General features: G+C 47.7%; 1 protein-coding gene across 1 annotated transcript; it reads left to right on the top strand.

Annotated features, from left to right (window-relative positions):
* The first annotated feature begins 2,395 nt into the window (after window positions 1-2,395).
* DAO (D-amino acid oxidase) lies at window positions 2,396-19,320 on the top strand. The gene is made up of 11 exons (XM_032398030.1): window positions 2,396-2,473; window positions 7,066-7,268; window positions 9,497-9,611; window positions 10,840-10,916; window positions 11,570-11,635; window positions 13,063-13,117; window positions 14,359-14,463; window positions 15,341-15,423; window positions 16,700-16,817; window positions 17,481-17,579; window positions 18,795-19,320. The coding sequence occupies exons 2-11, from the start codon at window positions 7,075-7,077 to the stop codon at window positions 18,924-18,926; spliced, it is 1,044 nt and encodes a 347-aa protein (XP_032253921.1). The 5' UTR covers window positions 2,396-2,473; window positions 7,066-7,074; the 3' UTR covers window positions 18,927-19,320.
* Window positions 19,321-19,715: the final 395 nt, after the last annotated feature.

Raw genomic sequence — 19,715 nt, forward strand, 5'->3', positions numbered from 1 at the left:
AGTATTTCAGAGCTGCTACGAGGCCATGCTGTTTGTCAACCAGCCACTGGAACAGAAGGATCTTTGACCCCTACAGCTCCACCCAAATACACAGAAATTGCTTCCAGAGGTCCTTTTGGGGGCCTTTTTGGGGACCTTCTATCATTATGATCAGTGAACTTTGGGGATTCAGAGTCGTTTCTTAAGGACCTTAACGATCACCAAGACCAAGTGAGTCCTAAACTGAGTCTGTGGGACTTCTTTCCTTCTTTCCTTCCCCCATCTTTCTCTCTCTCCCTCCCCCCTCTTCTAATTGTGTCAGAGACATTGATCTTAATTTTAAATGCACAACTGGATGAATTTTTACATATACATACATTCCTGTAACCACCTCCCTATGAAGGAGCACGTTTCCAGCCTCTCAGAAGATGTCCTTGTGCCCCATCCTCCTCAGTGCCTCTCCCAGAGGCAATCAATCTTCCCACATCCTCTACCACCATTAATTAGTTTTGCCTTTTTCTTGAATTTCACAAATATGGAAGCATGCCATATGGGCTTCCTCCTGCATGGCTTCTTCCGCTCGACATAGCGACTATGAGATTCCTCCAGGCTGTTGTGTGTGGCAGCTTTTGACTTTTTCATCGTTGTATAATATTCCACGGTGGGAATTGTGCAAAAACTCCACCATCAGTTTCATTCATTCTCCAGCTGATAGATTATTTGAGTTGTTTCTCTTTGGGGCTATGAATGTTCTTGTACAAGCTTTTTGGTTGATGTGTATTTTCATTTCTCTTGGGTATATATGTAAGATTCGGGGTTCCTGGGTTTGGGGATAATAAGTATGTGTTTAGCCTTAGTGGACACGGGGAACACGTTTTTGAACTGAAGGGAGGGATGATCATAATAGCCCCTAGTGTATAGGGCTGTTGTGAGATTAAATGAGATAATCCAGAGACACCTGAATGGCTCAGTTTGTTAAGCATCTGCCTTCGGCTCAGGTCATGATCCCAGGGTCCTGGGATCGAGCCCCGCATGGGGCTCCCTGCTCAGCAGGAAGCCTGCTTCTCCCTCTCCCACTCCCCCGGCTTGTGTTCCCTCTCTCGCTGTGTCTCTCTCTGTCAAATAAATAAATAAAATCTTTAAATAAATAAATAAATAAATGAAACTGGAACACTGAAATTTACAAGCCATACATCATTGCTGGGATGGGGGGGGGGGCACATGAAGCTATCCGGGGAATTTCTGTTAACTTTAAATTAACTGTTAACTTTAAATATTCCCATGATGAACTAGGGGCACAAGGAATTAGGGACACAAGGTCATGTGATATAAAAGTGATACATGACTATTATTTTAAAAATTCAAATGAAATAGAAGTATATAGAGTAAAAAGTGGAGTTCACCCCATGCTTTTAAAAATTATTATTATAAAGGGGCACCTGGTTGGCTCAGTTAGTTGAGTGTCTGCCTTTGGCTCAAATCATGATCCCGGGGTCCTGGGATCCAGCCCCGCATCGGACTCCCTGCTTGGTGGGGAGCCTGCTTCTCCCTCCCTTGCTCCCCCTGCTTGTGCTCGCTCTTTCTCTCTCTCTCTGTCAAATAAATTTTAAAAATCTAAAAAAAAAATAAAAATTATTAAAAACTACCATGCACTAAATATTTTGTATGCATTTTCTTATTTTATCCTCACTTTTTTATTCAATGATGCTGAAGATAGGGAAGTGGAGGCTGGATCTTCAAAGCTGACCCAAAGAATGCCTTACTTGGGGCTGGTTAGTCCCTCTCTCCAGGCCTCAGTCTTCCCATCCACACAGTGAGGCGCCTGATAATCCTTCGGCTCTAATAATCACAACTCCACGTCTAGCTCTGGCAGAGGAGGGACTTGGAGTTCTGCCGCCCGTGTCTCTGGGATACAGCAGCAAAGAGCCACGCATCCTTATGGCCCAAATAGGCGTCACCCTGAGTCTCTCCTTGGCCTCATGCACCCAGCATCCAAGAATGGCATTAGGCTGGCCGGCTGGCCGCTGGAGGCCCTGTCCTGTATCTCTGGCCTCCCCACAGGGCTGCCAGGCTGACCAGGCCCACAGTGGCTAGGGAACAACCCTCCCCTCCCCCAGGGTGGCAGCAGGAAGAGGGAAGAAAGAGGATCGTCTCCAGCTGGCCCGGGGAGACAGACCTCCTTGTCCCCATCAGCCCTCCCCCCCACCCCCGCCCCAAGGGCTGTCCCCAGGGGCTTGGGATCAGCCAGAAAAGTCAGGCAACTTTTCAGGGACCAGAAGGAGGGGAGAGGAGGTCTCCCAGCCTGTGAGCAGCTCAGTGCCAAGCCCCACCCCTCGCTGTGCCCTGTCCATAAGTCCAGATTTTGACCCTGAGCTCCAGTCCCAGTTGGCGGGCAGAGGGCTGAGGACAGGACGCCCCAGAATCAGGAGACTCCCCTCAGGAGATAAGATCCTGCGTCTACAGCAGCTGCTTCTTCAGAAGTTTGGCAATTCAGGTGAGTGGGGGTGTCGGTGCACCAGGACTCAGGGTCCTCCCAGAGTTAAGGAGAAGGCTCCACATTAGAGCCCAAGGCGGGTGACAGCTCTGTGGCTAGGCAGGAACATAGGCAAGTGCCTTCACCTTTCCAGACCTCCTTCTCCTCATCTGGAAGGCAGGGATCATAATCACCTCTTCCAGGGTTAGTCTGAGTATCAAAAGAGGTGATGAACAGAAAGTGCTTAGCACAGAATTCGGCACATAGCAAATACTCAATAAATGGTCATGATTATTTGGGGACAGGGGGCTGGTAGCCTGGCTGTCAAGCATTTCTGTTCCTTTTAAGGGTAAACTGTGAAAATATCAACGGCAGAAGAAGTACCCATATGGCACAACCCGATTTTGTTCATTCAAATACCTTGCCCGTGATTTGTTGATTTTTTTTAACAAGTCTCCTATTTTTTTGCTACACGCAAATAGCAATCAAAGGCACAAGCTGCCCCAAATTCCTTTTGAGGGACAAGGGAGGTTATAAGCAAACAAACACGAGACTGAAAAGCAAGCAGAAAGCGTCAGGTGCCAACTTACTGCCCACTGCCTAATAGTTATATAGCACGGTGCAGAAAGCTCAGGTAGAACAGAGTCCAGATCCCAGTGCTGCCCCACACTGGCTGCGTGACTTTGGGAGAGTGATTTCCCCTCCCTGAACCTCAGTCCCACGTCTGTAGAACCTCCCAGAGCAGTTGAGAGGACGAAGCAAGAGGACATCTGTGATGAATCTACACATGTGTAGTGGCGAGTGGCAGATGCCCCAAATTCCCCTCCCGCCCCACACTTACAGACATATTATAATTCCACACGCACGCAGATAAATGTGAGAAGCTCGGCAGCTTCCCGGATGCACACTCCAAGTTAAGGGTGTAAGACGCGGGAGAAGGGCAACACTAACAGGAACACCAGCAACAACGAGAAATGGCTGACCTAGCAGTCGAGGCACGCGCGTGCGAGTCCACAAGTTCATTATCCACGTGCATGAATGATTTTACCTGAGGCTGGATCTGTCAGGTCCCACAGCTTGGCTCCTGCTTCTCAGAAGAAGCTCATGCATTTATACTGTACTCTAATGCACACACACGCAGTTGCTATAATCAGCATCATCTGAGTCCTGCAGTTTAAGATGACTAGCTTAGGAACCACATTTTTCCTTCTCAATTCTATGCCTACCAGCAACGCACTAAAAATTCGTACACACGTTGTATGTTATGGGTTTTTTCAATGCAGGACGCTGAAATATTTATTGGCTGTTTATTTTCACCTGTTTCGCCCTCTTGATTTTTTTCAAATAGCGTGATTTGCCAGCCTCGCGTGGTGTTGTTTAGGGACGCGGACTTGTGAGTCAGGCTGTGCCGGGCTCTGCTTCTCACCACCAGCTGGGTGTCCGAGCCTCACTTGCTTCATCTGGAAAATGGGCATAATGATAACCCTGAGGGGTGTCAGAAGATGAAAGCAGATAAGGCACGTACATTTCTTAGCGCAGGGACTGGAACAGGCTATACCAGGGCTATTGTCGTCCCTGTATCGACAGCTCTTTTCCTGATTCAACCTATTCTTGCCTTTTCCGGAGACTTTTTCACCCCGAGACCCCACAAGCCCTTTTATCACAAACACGTCATTTTGGTAGAGTCTCTCCACTTTTCCGGGCCTCAGTTTCCCCATCTGTATGACAATGTCTAACTCATCTTTAGCATTTTACGCTCTGGAAAAACTGAGTCCCACGCTGTTACTTGTCCCTCTTTATCTTGGCCATTTGGTTCCAGATGTTGTTCTGGGCGTCCCTCATGCTCTTCTCTTGGGCATGTGCCCCTGGTCCTAACCAGAGGCTTCGACACACCTGACCAGCCTGGTTATCGGAGACAGGCCATGTGCCTGCTTTGCTTCAGGCCGGGGCCTCTTTCTTCCTGCCCAGAAACCTCTGGAGGGTTTTCACACTCTCCTTCTCGTCCCTCACAACCTCTACTATAGAAGCAGCTCCTCTTTTTCTCCATCCTTTGCTGGTTTTCTAGGTGGCATGAGAATGGAAACAAAACAAAACAAAACAAAAAAACCTCAGGCCCTGGAAAAGGCAGAGCTGGGTTCACACCCCACCTTTCCTCCAACCCTTGTTATAACCTTGAATATCTTACCTTCCTCTCTCTGTCCTTGGCTCCCTCACCTGTGAACAGGGACGGCGACAATCACTGCTGTCATTTATGAGCTCCCCAGCACTTAACCAGTATTTTCTCTTTTGATCCTCATAAGAACTTGATACATTCATTCATGCATTCATTCACTTGTTCATTCATTCATTCATCCATTCATTCATTCATTCGCGAGTCCCTGCTATAGGCAAGGCACTATTCTAGGCCTTGGGGATAGAACAGTAGATAAAAGTCCCTGCCCGGGGCCCAGTCGGTTAAGTGTCTGACTCTTGGTTTCGGCTCAGGTCACCGTCTCACGGGTTGTGAGATCGAGCCCTGTATCGGGCCCCTTGCTTGGCAGGGAGTCCGCTTGAGCTTCTCTCCCTTTGCGCCGCCCCCTCCCCCGACTTGTGCACACACTCTTTCACTCTCTCTAAAGTAAATAAATAAATCTTAAAAAAGAAATGTCCCTGTCCTCCGGGAGCTGATATTTTGGTGGGGAGACAATGGGCAGGGAGCTTTGTTAACCCTTAAAAGTCCACAAAAGAGGAAATAGAGGCTCAATCAGGACGAAAACTCATCCTTGTTTGCCCCAGGACTCTCCTGGTTTTCGCTCTCAGAGTCCACATCCTGGGAACACCCTCAGTCCTGGGAAACTGAGGAGATTGGTTACCCTCGCTCAGTTAAGTTAAGCGACTGGCCCAGGGTCACACGGCTGGGCGTGTGCCAGGGCCAGGCCGCGAACCTGGGTATGTCTGACCCCCAGCCTGGGCTGTTACTGCTGCCTCCTGGATTCATTTGGGGAATTTGGAAAGCCCTCTATTCTCGCCTTCTTATTGTTAATGCACAAAAGTGGTCAACTCTCCTGAGTTATGCAGAGAGAGTCAGAAGGCTCAGAGAGGGGAAGTCACTTGGTCAAGGCCACACAGAGGGTGAGAAGTGAAGCCAGGTCTGACTCTCCCTTCTTCCTCTTCTCCTTCCCCCCCCCACCCCGCCCCGTGTTCTTTCCCTTGTTATCTTCAAGATGCCCAGGGGACAGAAGGAGGTCACTACATACTGAGGGCCCTACTCTGTGCCAGGCGTGGCACCAGGAACTTCTGCCAAGCTGGTGGATTCATTTTCAGGGTGACCCTGGGAGGTCAGGGTTACTCTTAGTTTACAGATGAGGAGATTGAATCTCCTGAGGCAAAGTAGGGGGGGAGGCGGGGTGGGAGGAGGCTAGGGGTCCCTGAGAGGGTCCTGCCCCTGCAACCAAGCCTCGCAGCAGGAAGGAGAATGGCCCAGAGGAGAAATGCTTTTCCGTTTCCTGGTTTTATCTCCAACTTGGCTGCTGAAACCCCAACGGAGTCCAGTTCTTGTGGGCTGGAGCCGTTTTCCCCTTTTACAAAACTAGGCCGTATTGAGAATGTCCTGCCGTTCAGGGCCACGGGGTTGCCAGGAGGCTTGGTCTGGGAAGAGGGCTGTGAGTGTAGAGGAGGGAAAGTTGAACTTGGCCCTTCCGGGCATAAAAAAGTCCCCTTGTTCTGCCTCAGCAGGAGCCCACAGGGTATTTCCCTGCTGTGTGGGGGCCCAAGCAGCTTCAAGGTCCAAAGCTGCTGAGCCTTTTAAACTTCTGAGGACCCAGCCAGCCCAGCCCCCAAGGCTGGCCCTGAGCGGTTGTGCTGGAAGACCCGAGCTCTAAAGTCAGACCTTGCACCCCCTAGCTCCCAGCTTGGTTCATAGTAGGTGTGCCGTAAGTGGATGTTGAGTTTACTTGAACCGAAATTAAATCCCGGCAGCATCACTTACTGACTGTGTGACCTCAGGTAACTTACTTCGCCTCTCTGAGCCTCCTTTTCCTCATCCGAACAATGGGGCCCATAGCCCCAGCCTCCTAAGAACGCGGGGCGAAGCACTTAGCCCTGGGTCGGTACACAGTAGGTGCTCCACGAATGTCAGTAAACTACTTCTTTTGCACTTGACCCTATGTTGAGGCTTTTACACTGGCCATCTTGTTAAAACTCCCATCTTTCTCCAAGGTAGACTGTTATTATCCCCCCGTTTCCCAGAAGGTGAAGGCTCATGAGCATCTTGCCCAAAGTCAATGGCCATTAGGTGGCAGAGTTGAGGTATGAGATTGGAAGCTAGAGCCCATGGTCCTCACCGCAAGCCCCCAAGTCTACAGCCGGCCAGACACTCCTCTCAGGCCTATTTATGTTCCTGGCTTGGGGCAGGGTCTTCGGGGGAGGCTCCCCAGCCAAAGCTGCATCACTCACCCGCTGACCCGTGGCCTTGGGCAAGTTGCTTGGCCTCTCTATGTTTCCATTTTTCCATTTCTGAGGGTCATTAAGAGGATCAGGTATAGAAGGGCTTGGCTGTGTCTGGCACTTTCTAAGCCTTTCAGGGGACAGTGGTGACGGTGGTGATGGCACACTGCAACCTTTCCCCCCTGCAGGCCGGCACGATGCGCGTGGTGGTGATCGGAGCCGGTGTCATTGGGCTGTCCACTGCACTGTGCATCCACGAGCGCTACCATTCGGTCCTGCCATCGCTGGACGTCAGGGTCTATGCAGACCGCTTCACCCCGTTCACCAACAGCAATGTGGCTGCCGGCCTCTGTCAGGCCTACCTCTTGGACCCCAGCAACCCACAGGAAGTGTGAGTGAGGGTCCCACAGGGCGGCCCGGGGAACTGGTGGGGCTGAGTTTGAAGAGGGGATGCTCCCTCTCAGGGTTCCCGTCACCAAGAACAAGCCCCTTGTCAAGGCTTAGAAGAAAATACTAATAAATAGTAAGGCCTACTATGTGCCAGACAAATGGAGGCTTTCCTCCATGCCTCCCCTAAACTGGGTGGCTGTGGATGCCATGTGCATGGATGGATCAGGAATACATGGTATTTTTTTTCCTAGTTTATTTATTTAAAGATCATTTTCATCTGATTTCCCCAGTGGTTAACAGGAAACAGGACTCTTTAGGGGCACCTGGGTGGCTCAGTCAGTTAAGCGTCTGCCTTCGGCTCAGATCATGGGTTCCTGGGATTGAGCCCCACATTGGGCTCCCTGCTCAGAGGGGAGTCTCCTTCTCCCTCTCCCTCTGTCACTGCCCCTGCTTGTGCTCTCTCTGTCTCTGTCTCTGCTTCTTGCTCAAATAAATAAATAAAATCTAAAAAAAAAAAAGAAAAACAGAGCCCTTCAAATCCCAGCAATAATTATAAAGAAGGACAAAATGCACTAAAGTCCTTGATATTGGGTACAGTAGGGAGCAATTTTGCCCTCAGAGACGTATTTTTTTTCCATATATAAATTCATAAAAAGATCTTTCAGTTTACTTGAACTCATTCTAATTGCCATTTTTAACAGCCATATTTAACAGCTTAGAAATCTAGCTCCCCTGAATTTGCCCATTGTGACAATCATTTTCATTTAACAATTTCTTTTTTTTATGTTTTTATTTTAGTTCCAGTTCGTTAACATACGGTGTTACATTAGTTTCAAGTGTACAATATACTGATTGAACGCTTCCATACATCGCCTGGCACTCACCACAAGTGTTTTCCTTAATCGCCATCACCTATTTCCCACACCCCCCCACCCACCTCCTCTCTGGGAACCATCATTTTGTTCTCTACAGTTAAGAGTCTCTCTCTCTCTTTTCCCCTTTGTTCATTTGTTTTGTTTCTTAAATTCCACATATGAGTGAAATCATAGGGCATTCGTCTTTCTCTTATTTCGCTTAGAATTATACTCTCTAGCTCTGTCCATGTCATTGCAAAAGGCAAGATTTCATTCTCTTTTACTGCTGAGTAATATTCCACTATATATACAGACCACATCTTCTTAACCACTCACCAATTGATGGACACTTGGGCTGCTTCCATATCTCGGCTATTGCTAATGATGCTGCTATGAACATCGGACGCACGTATCCGTTTGAATTAGTGTTTTTGTATTCTTCAGGTAAATACCCAGTAGTGTGATTGCTGGATCATGGGGTAATTCTAGTTTTAACTTTTAGAGGAACCTCCAGATCAGGAATACTTGTAAATGGGTGGATGCATGATCAGGTGTAGCAAAGACGTTGCAAAGGTTATTTTGTCAGTGTAGAAACCGCAAACTGCCGGCTGCTTCAGCAAAGAAGCCCCAAGTGTGTAATGACTCAAACAGAAGTTACGTTCTCCCATAAGTTCCAAAACCGATGTTCCTGATCATTGGGTGGCAATTCAGGGGCCCGGGCTCCTTGCGTCTCGCAGCTCTGCTGTCCTCCTCTGTGGCTTCTGATGTCACATCTGATGCCACAGTACCTGTGTCACCGTACCTTCTGATGTCACCATGCTGTGCTTTTGGAAGGAGCACAGCATGAGGACGACATGTGTGGTCTTAGGGTACATTGGCCAGAATTCAGTCACATGGCCACACCTGGCTGCATGGGACTCTAGGTGATGTAGCCAGTTATGTGCCCAGGAAGAAGAGGAGGAAAGTGTTTGGGAGCAGGAAGCTAAGGTCTCCTGCTGGCATTTATACGGGGGGAGGGGGAGGTGCTTGGAGTGAGCCTGAACTGTGGGGCAGATCTCAAAGCAGGCCTAAGCCTTCATTTAAACTCGCAGCTACATGATCCCAAGCCCGAGGTGGGCTCCAAATGGTTGTGATGGATCCTCCCTTGTTCCCCCCCTTCTCTTTCCTATTAGTGGGGAAATACTAGAAAGTCTGGGCTTAGGGAAGACCCATAGGCATTTGGGAAATTTGGGACGCTGCAGAAGTGAACCTGGTGGATTTCTGGATTTTGACATATCCCCACCAGCCTGGTCACAATCCCATGCAAGCCAACCCTCAGAGTTTTCTTGTCCAGCTCGGGGTATTAGGTGACCGAGAATCTGTGGGATCCTTCCAGACATTGGAACCAGCAGACCTTTGACTATCTCCTGAGCCACATCCATTCTCCCAATGCTGCAAACATGGGCCTGGCCCTGATCTCGGGCTACAACCTCTTCCGTGAAGATTTTCCGGTGAGTGAGGGGTCCTTGATCACAGACCAGGGCTGGGAGCCTGAGTCTGGGGAGTACTTTGAGCCTTGTGGGTGACAGCCTCTTGCATTCAAATCAGGTTTCCTTTAAATTCTATTTATGCTTTAAAATTACTTTTGTTTCCAATTTTGTTCTTAAATTGGCAGAGACCAAAGAACTTTCTGATGAAACAGGGGAACTAGCCTTTGGTTGAGTCAAACCCAGACATGTCCTGTAGTGGTGACGATTTCATGCTGAAGTCACAAGGTTGCCTGTGTCCCTGGAGGTGCTAGGGCTTTTTGCCAAGATAGACTAAAACACTCATCATGGCACATGAGCCCTTACTATTTACCAGGCCCTACGTTAACTACTTTATGACTAGTGACTTATTTAATTCTCATAATAACCAACAAGTAAGTGCTATCATTAGCCTCTTTGTACAACGAGGAAATAGAAGCTCAGAGAAATGGAGTAACTTGCTCAAGTCACAAATCTCTTATGTGGCAGAACTGGGATTTGAACCCAGGCTGTTTGTGATCCCATGGTGCCTAATGCGTTAAGAAGGGCACAGCCTTGGGGGATGTTCTTAAGTTGCTGGAGGGGATGGTTGGGCGGGGTGTCCAGAAACCCAGGCCAGCTCTCTAAGGCTGAGTCAGCGTTTAGCACCGGGCTACAGGCATCACCCATATTATCTGTTCTCTTTCATTGGACCAAGAGTGATTATTAATTCCATTATACAGACGAGAAAATGGGAGTCTCAGAGAATTCAAGGTGGTCCGTGGGGAGGCCCAAAACTCCACCAGGTTGTCTGACCCTATGCTCAGCTGCCTCCCACCCTCACCCCTTGATATAACCCTCATTGTCAACAGTTTCTCTCCTATTTCTGACTCTTACCCTATCACTCGCCCTCAGCCTTATTCTCACCCTTCCTTCGTATAGCATCATGGTTAAGACCATGGACTCTGAAGCCAAACTGTGTTGGTTCAAATCTCAGCTCCATCGTTTATTAGCTGTGTGACTTTAGACAAGTTGCTTAACCTCTTTAAGTCTCAATTGGCCCAGCTGTAAAAATGGAGATAAGAATAGTATGTATTTCATTGGATTGTTGGGGATATTAAATGGAGTGGTATAAGTAACATACTTGGAACAGTGCTTTCCATGTGATACACATTGTACAACTTTTTATTGACTTTCACCCATCCCTGGGCCTCCTTCTCTCCTCCCTTGGCAGGATCCGTCCTGGAAGGACACAGTTCTGGGATTTCGGAAGCTGACCTGCAGAGAGTTGGACATGTTCCCTGATTACAGGTGAGGTTGTTATGGGCAAAGGGGCTGAGGTGCTATGATTCAGACAGATCTGTCCAGAAGGCAGCAGAAGATGGAGGTACCAAGTTTCCTATTCCACCCCAAGCCAAGAGCCACTGATACCTTGGATTCCTGCTGCTCTGTTCAGCTCCTTTGGAGAAGCCACCCACCCAGTAAAGGACCTGGCCTAAGATGGTGGGAGATCACAGATCTGAAGCCCAGAAGCTCCATGTCCCTACTCTCTTTTGTAGATGAAGAAACTGAGCTTCAGAGAGCCTAAATGACTTCCCAAGGTCACACAGCCAAGTGACCAAAATGGGATTCTAACCCAGTCTGTGTGACTCCAAATGCCTCTATTCTTTCCCTTGCAGCCTGATGTCTCTTTGGTCCTCCCTTCACCCCACCCCATGCCTGAATACCTTCTAAGAATGCACATCCGGTCTCCATGTGCACACCCTAATGTCAGGGATGGCTTTTCTGATAGAAAAAATTTCCTTGCACTGAAAACCAGTCCCCATTTGAACTTCACTCAGTGGTCCTGGCTCTACCCTTGGGGGCCCCCTAAAGTGAGACTGCTCCCACCTCCATTTGAAAGTCTTTGAATATCGCTCTGATTCTGATTCTTTATTACCACTCTTGCCTGTTTTTGACTCTAGCTATGGCTGGTTCAACACAAGCCTGATTGTGGAGGGGAGGAGGTATCTACCATGGCTGACTGAAAGGTGAGAATTTCAACTTTGGTTTAAGGAAAGCACCTCCCAAGGACCAGGGTGTCTACTGACAATTGTTCACGGGATTTGTTTTTGTATTGACCAACCCCAAATGTTAAAGGAAAACTCTTAGGCTTAGTGGGAGCTATCCTTGGTTCTGATCACTTCCGTATACTAAACCATGGTTTCCATATCTGATCGGGCATCAGAACCATCTGGGCAGATCTTTACATGTGATATTTATTATTGACCTCACCAAAATCCATAATGTTTGTGTAATGGTTTTAAATGGATTCTCATAAGTTTTCCAGACATATTTACATCATCTGCAAAACATAAGTTGCCTTTTATTTTTATAACTCATTTTTTTTTTCTTGTCTAACTGCTGTGGTAACTACCTCCAGAACAATGTTAACTAATACAGGGTATAGTGGTTGTCTCTGTTTTGTTTCTGATGTTAAGAGAAATCTTGTAGTGTTCTAAATTAGCAAACATTAGCTTGAGAGACATATTTATATTTATATTCATATTAAGGAAGATTCCATATATTTCCTATGTTTTACTATTTTATTAAGATTTAAAAAAAAATCTAGAATGGATTGCAGCTTTTATCAAATCACCTGAGGAGCTTTTAGAAATACAGATTTCAGGACCCCACTTTATATCTACTGAATCAGATCCTCTGGGGTGGGGCTTAGAAATTTGTGTTTTAAGAAGTTCCCTGAGTGATTCTAATTATCAGCCAGGTTTCGGAATCATTGCACTACAACATAGTTATTTCTCCTAACGCTAGGATACTTATGACTCCTATCCAGCCTCTTCCTAGACAGAATACCCCCACTTTTTCTATCTTGAGGAAATAGTCCTGAGGTTATGCTTCACCTTTCATAGGGTTTACTTCCTGTTCTTTTGATGTTTCTCCTACATCTCTAATAATGACAGATATTTTTCCTCTGGGACATCTTGAGGGAGGGGTGGATGTCCCCAGTCCACCTTCCTCCTCATGCCTTGCTTCTGACAAAGGGGCGTTTAGCATTGGTCCAGCTCTGCCCCTCCTCCACCCTGCATCTCATTCCTTTTGATGTTACAAAGCAATGTGGTTGTAGTAGGAAGAGTTTTGAACTAAGAGGCCTGGGTCTAAGTCCCAATCCTATCATTAACTCACTGTATGACCTTCACCAAGGCTCTTCTCCCATCTCCATCTGCTGACAAGGGGCTTGAGCCATCTCAGCTTTCCCATGGGACATTTCATGGACCACTAGTCCATCAAGGTGCTTATGAACTGATCTGATCTGACTACACAGCCATTTTCTCAAGGAGCATCCTATGGGACTAACATCCACAGAAGTTTCTTTAGGGAACATCCCCCATGCCATCTCCTTGGAGAGATGGGACAAAGAACTGAATACTGGGCTTTTTGATGTGTCTGATCCCCCCAGGTTAACTGAGAGGGGAGTGAAATTCTTCCAGCAGAAAGTGGAGTCTTTTGAGGAGGTGAGTTGCAGGGCTGGAAGGGGCTGGATGTGGGAGAGAGGTGAGGAGGGGAGGCCTCTGCTCCCTGTTGCTGGGTTGGGGGTCCCTTGTCAGACTCCCAGGGTCCCCGTGAGGCCTGTCCCAGGCCTTTCTTGAATCCCAGAAGGACTCAAGCATTCTGTCTTGATGTTGGTGGCTGGAACAAAGGGATGGTAGGATAGTGGTGGACATTAGGGGCTAATCTACCTCTGAGCCTCAGTGGGTTTTAGGGCCAGAGAGTTGGCTGCCTCTTACCTGTATCAGCTGCACTTCACTCTTGAGTTCCAGACACTTGGTTGCCTCCTACATAAATCAGGGTTAATGTTTCTGCAAAGTTAAAGCTCTTAGCTGACTTGGCTCCAGAGTAACACCATCATCAATAACAATGGCAGCTATCACCATCAAGCACTGGCTAAGTACCAGGAGCTTTGCTGTATAACTTCACTCAATCCTAGCACCTAGAATTGTACTTGGCATGTGAAGGTGCTTGGTAAATGCAGCTACTGGCATTATATAATGAGTACCTGCTCCGGGTTGAGCCCTGATGGGCACTTGGGATACATGGTTGACTCAGACACAGCCCTTATTCCCAAGAAGCTCACAGTCCAATGTAGCAAATGCTGGCTCTTGAATGACAATGCCTTGCAATGTGTGTGCCCCATGACAGACCTGTGAGGGGAGTCACTGGCACTGGGCTAGGGGTTTGGGTGCCCATCATGCTATACCCTTGAGCTGTCAAGTATCCTACACATGCACAGAGCCAGGGGTTCCACCATGCCTTCTGAAAATGCCTTGGCAGAGCAGAAGGCAAGAGAATGAAATAAAAAGGATTCAGAAGGAGGAAGAGAATTATCTCTGTGTCTGACTTCTTCTGGGAGGTACCAAGAAGGTTTTCCCCCTTCCACAGTACTCCTTCCTGAGCACTTTCACATCCAGGGTCACATTGGATCCTCACACAGTCTAAGAACAGATATTACCAGCCCTACTTTATAGTGAAGGCAGCTGAGCCTTGAGGAGATGATGGAACATTTCTGAGGTCACATAGCAGGTAAATGGCGGAGCAGAGATTTGAAGTCCGTTCCTTGGATTCCTCATTGAGTCTCCTCCCTGCTGTTCCATAGGGAGCAGAGAGCTGTAGGGTGGAGGGCAGAGGGAAAGAGGGGAGGGGGGATACCAGGGCCTTCACCCCTTCCCATGCCACCTGCTCTGTTCGTTGCTGCCAGGTGGCAAGAGGAGGTGCTGACGTGATTATCAACTGCACTGGGGTGTGGGCTGGGGCATTGCAACCAGACCCTCTTCTGAAACCAGGCCGGGGACAAATCATTAAGGTGAGTGTGAAGGTGAGGGATGGAACCTCCTGCTTTTCTTGATAGAGAGATTGTAGCTGCCTGCTTATTTCCTCTCCAAAGATAGAGGATGTGTTGGGGACATCTGTTAGAAGAGCCTCACAGATTTCAGGCACATGTTAAAGAAGCAAGAAGGACCAACATGACCCCTCCAAACATTCTCTTTCGGGTTTTTTTCATAATATAGCAAAGCATGCACGTATATGTTTTTACATATGTAGGAAGTGCATATTCCTATATTATAATAAAAAGAGCAAACATTTATGGAGTGTTTATTAAGTACCAGGTATAGGCCAGAGCACTTTATTGTGCTATTAATTTAATCCTTACCAGAACCCTTTGAGATGAGGTCTATCATATTGCCATTGTTACTTTGCAGATGGGAAAACTGAGGCAGAGAGGAATTAGGTAACATGCACAAATTCACATGGTGGTGAGTTGTGGAATTGGGGTTAGAATCCAGACAATCTGGTTTAAGAGCCTATGTCTTGTAAACATCATCCCACATTGCTTCTCACTGTGTATGTGTGCATGTGTGTGAAGGATGCCCCTTTGTGGGCATGTGTGTATGTGTGCCTGTATGAGTGTTAGTGTGTTCCTGATATGGGCTGAAGTGTATGTGTATTTGTACATGTGTGCTGGGCTTTTCTGTGGTCATGTAGGTGAAAATGTGTGATATTTCAGGGAGCAGGGGTGGCTCTTCCTGCAAGGGCAAGCAGTCAGGGCAGACTTGGAGCAGAAGGGTCAGCAGAGGGCTTAGGAATTGGCTTTGCCACACTTGTCAGAACATCTAGGCAGAGAGGGGAGCAGAACAGTGATCCAACTCCCCCGATGAGACTTGTCTGCCCTCAATCAACAGGTGGATGCCCCTTGGATGAAGCACTTCATTCTCACCCATGACCCAGAGAAAGGCATCTACCAGTCCCCATACATCATCCCAGGGTAAGAACCTGACATCTTAGGGCAGAAGAAGGGGCACCTTCATGCCCTCTCTATGCTGCCCACCCCAGGCCCTTTGCTTAGTCGCTGCAGGTTTTTTCTTCCAATGTTTTCTAAGTGAGGTTGAGCCATTAAATCCCTGGAAAGGCAGGACTCAACCTTAACTGGGTTCCATCTTGAACAAGTTTTTGGACGACCGTAGTGGTGATGCTGGAGGCAAGGGTAGTGTGTGTGAGGGCAATGACACTGGAAGGTGTGAACAGAAATAACAGGAGTGTGGTGGGAATGGGGATCTGGGTTGATGGTGATAATGATATTAATGGGAGAAGTGATGATGTTTGTGAAGATGGTGGTCATTTTGATGGGATGACAATGTCTTGAGAGTGGAATGGTGATAGTGGAGATAATACTGTCATTGTTGGGAAAGTTCACAGGGTTGGTGATTAGGACAAGGATGGTAGAGTGCTGACATTAATGGGGGTGGCGTGGTGTTGAGGAGGAGGTTGATGATGATGGCAATGATTGGGAGTGGAGGCAGTATCTGGTGCTGATGGAGATGACGCTATCGATGATGTTAATAGTATGGTGGAGATGACAATCTCAAAGGCAGTGTTAATTCATGTTGATTGCAACATTAATGTTAAGTGGGGCTGTGCTATCTTCATGGTGATGTTAGTGGTGTGACAGAGATGACATTATCAATGGCAACATGAATGCTGGTGGTGGAAATGGCAAATGGGGCTGATGGTGATGACATATTCATGATAGCAAAGAAGGCAGTTGTGAAGATGATGTTGTTGACGTAAATGATATTTTTTCATTTCCTTAAGATATAATTGACAAATGGTGCACATTTACAATGTACGTGACGATTTGATATATACATATATTGCGATATGATTACCACAATAAGGTTAGCTAACACATCCATCATGTCACATAATTACGATTTCCCTGTGTGTAGTGAGAACATTTAAGATTTACTCTCTTAGCAATTTTCAAGTATACAATACAGTATTGCTAACTATAGTCACCATGCTGTGCACTGGAAGAGATGACAATGTCGACAGTGACATTAATGGTGACAGTAGAGATGGTGGTGGGTGGTAATGACAGTGGTGATTGCAATGGTGTTGATGGTGGTGTTAGCAAGGAGGACCATGCGGATGGTTATGGGGATTTAGGTAGAGACGGTTGGAAGGGTGAGCATGGCGATGGCTCCCATTTGTCTCAAAGGTTTCATTTCCATTTGTCATTGACTCTCCTCACTTTTACCTAGGATCCAGGCAGTGACTCTGGGAGGCATCTTTCAGCTGGGGAACTGGAGTGAGGCAAACAACATCCAGGACCACAACACCATCTGGGAAGGCTGCTGCAGACTGGAGCCCACCCTGAAGGTAAGGTGGGGAGGAGTATTGGTACCCTAGACCAGGGTCTTGGCAGCTTGATCGTGAGGCCCCTTGAGGATGGGAAGACACTGCCACTGGGATAATTGAGTAAATTTATTCCAGCAAGGGACTGTGAAATACACCAGAATTTGATAATGCACAAGGAAGTCCTACTGTGAGTGGGTGACACCTATCTGTCCATGGCTAAGAGTTGCTGTCTTTTGAGATGACAACCCTAAAAACACCTTAGTCTGTCTGCACAAGGAGCAGACACATTTGTTGTAGAAATCTCAGTGTTTCTCCTTTGTTTGTTTGTTTTGACATCTCAGTTTTTTCATTTGCCTGTTGGTGGCGATGACAGTGGTGGTGTTGATGGTGATGAATATGCTCAGGATGGTGATAATGAGGGTGAGGAGGCATGACTGTTGACATCATGGTGGTGGCTGGTAGTGGTGGTTGATGGAAATGGGGTCATCGATAGAACTGGTAGTGATGTGGTAAGAATGACAATAATGGTGTTGGCAGCTGATAAAGGTAGTGATGGTAGCGGTGGTTAATGAAAGTGATGGTGTTGGTGGTGATAATGAGACTCCAAAGCTAACTCTGTCACCTAAAAATGGCAGCAGCAAAAAAAAAATCTGGAGATGAATTATTAACACTCTTTTTTTCCAGGATGCAAAAATTATTGCTGAATTGACTGGCCTTCGGCCAGTACGCTCCCAGATTCGGCTAGAAAGAGAACAGCTTCGCTTTGGATCTTTAAACACAGAGGTATGCTCTCCTGGCAAGGAACGCAAAGTCCCCCCCTACCCCTAATAGGCTCTGGCATTTCCAGTCTTGCCTGACATCTGGCTTCACACAGCCGACTGGCAGGCCAGGACAACGCTGGCTAACATCCCTTCCTCTGTAAAGAAACTGAGGCTCAGGGATGTTGTAAAGGACCTGCTCAAGGTTACGGAGAGGGCAGTGCCCCTCAGTTTGTCAAAGCCTGTGGTTGGGCAGAAGGAAAACGGGTTACTGAGACATGAAAGACCTCCCTGAATCTCCCCTCCAGCTCTTTGGGATAGGTCCTGCTTCCCCCATGCATCAGGTGAGGATCCTGGGGATCTAAGACATGAAATCATTTGCCTCAGTCAGACAACTGGTGAGGAACATGGCTGGGATGTGGTTTGAATTTGCAGATGTCTATTCTGTGGCCGTTCCATCAGTTCTCTGGGGTCCCTCTTTCATGTTCCCTCTTCTGGGGTAGGAGCGGGGCTTCTTGAGATGGCGGAAGATGTCCTGGCTGAAGGAACTGACCTGACTAGGTGGTAGAGTCCCCACAGGAAAGCCATCCTCCTCATGTAGGTCATCCTTCCTCCCTTATGCCGGGCATGTGGTGTGTGTGTGTGTGTGTGTGTGTGTGTAGAACAGTTTTGTGTATAGGGGATGTATGTGTATGTGTGCTTGCATGCACGTGTACACACATACAGAGGAGAGTCACATATGGAGTCAAACTCCCTGCTGATGGCTTTAGCTTTAAAAAAGGCCCCAGGGGTCTTGCCTCTGTCCCTAGGACAAATTAGCATGCTAACCAGAGTCCCCCCATACAATGCCCTGGCTTTTCTTTCCTCCCGAGGTGGGTAGAAGAGTCTCTCTATTAACACAAGAGGTTTGGCATTCTGGAGCAGGATGGGAACAAGAAAGGTGATTTAGGGAACTTCAAACAATTTGATTGGGGGAGGGGAATCCCTGGCCTCAAGTTCTAGATGATTCTACTTTTTCTGTGCTGAGTGCAGAAAGCAGGTCCATTTCCTAAGCAAAAGAAGGTCTAGGGTGTTGACCTCCAGCTCCCCAAACAATCACCTTACTGGTGTTCCTGGGCCCCACCATCCTGCCAGGTAGCTGAGAGGCCCTCCGGTTCCCTCTGGCTTTGCCCAGAACTTTTCAGGGAGCTCCTGATTCTTCCAGGGCACTCCTGGCTACCTTCTCTCTTGCCTCTCCCAGGTCATCCACAACTATGGCCATGGAGGCTACGGGCTCACCATCCACTGGGGCTGTGCCTTGGAGGCAGCCAAGCTCTTTGGGAAAATCCTAGAAGAAAGGGAGTTGCTCAGGATGCCGCCACCCCACCTCTGAAAACACCACCTCCCCAAGGACTCCCTGCTCCCCTCAGCCAACCAATCAATGTACCCCTCTCTAAGCTGTCACTCACTCTCCACTTCCACCCTGGCTCTTTTCTGCAAGAAGCACAAGATGAGAGGGAATCCATAAGGTCCATTCCTGGAGGCAAGTCTGGCCCTACCTGGGGCTCCCTTTGATCACTGGGGTCTCTTTACCCACTCTGGGCCTGACAGAATGAAGAACAGCTGGGGGCTGACTTATTTTAAGTCCTCGGAAGAAAGGAAAGCTCAGAAAATCAAAGGGGCAAGCAGAAAATTGAGGATAATTGAGGTTAGGTAACTTGAGGACAAATTACATTAACATATTAAAGGTTCTGAAAAGTCCTGCAGCAAAGACATCTATTTGATGTTCTCTCATCCAGTCCTAAACTTATTTGGCTATGGAAACCTTTTTGCCCAGAGCACTGATGCCACAGAGTACACTTGAGGGAAGGCTGTGATAGATCTTGTTGCAGGAAGTCACATGCAGAGCTGGACTGTGGGGAGGCCGAACAGGTAAGGCATTGAACTAACAACATGATACCCGTTCCACATCCAGGATTCCCAACAGCATCAGCAACCTGCTAAATGGCCCCATGAGCACCATGTAACCTCTGAGGAGGGGTTGCCGGAGGGATCATCCCACAAGGAACCCCTTCATAGAGAACTGAACTCACCAAGCATAATCCTTGTTGGGGGGGCAAACTTAATGTCTCTCTTCTCTTCTGGCTGCTACCTTCTGAGATGAAATGGACTTCTAGATGTT

The sequence above is a fragment of the Phoca vitulina genome, unplaced genomic scaffold (assembly GCF_004348235.1).
Source record: "Phoca vitulina isolate PV1807 unplaced genomic scaffold, GSC_HSeal_1.0 scaffold108, whole genome shotgun sequence".
Taxonomy (NCBI): domain Eukaryota; kingdom Metazoa; phylum Chordata; class Mammalia; order Carnivora; family Phocidae; genus Phoca; species Phoca vitulina.

What these genes read in the sequence shown, in the direction of transcription:
- DAO (XM_032398030.1), top strand. Translation starts at nt 7,075, where the DNA reads ATGCGCGTGGTGGTGATCGGAGCCGGTGTCATTGGGCTGTCCACTGCA. An exon ending in TCTTCCGTGAAGATTTTCCG is followed by an intron (nt 9,612 to 10,839) that starts GTGAGTGAGGGG and finishes CTCCCTTGGCAG; the next exon opens with GATCCGTCCTGGAAGGACAC. An exon ending in GACATGTTCCCTGATTACAG is followed by an intron (nt 10,917 to 11,569) that starts GTGAGGTTGTTA and finishes TTTTGACTCTAG; the next exon opens with CTATGGCTGGTTCAACACAA.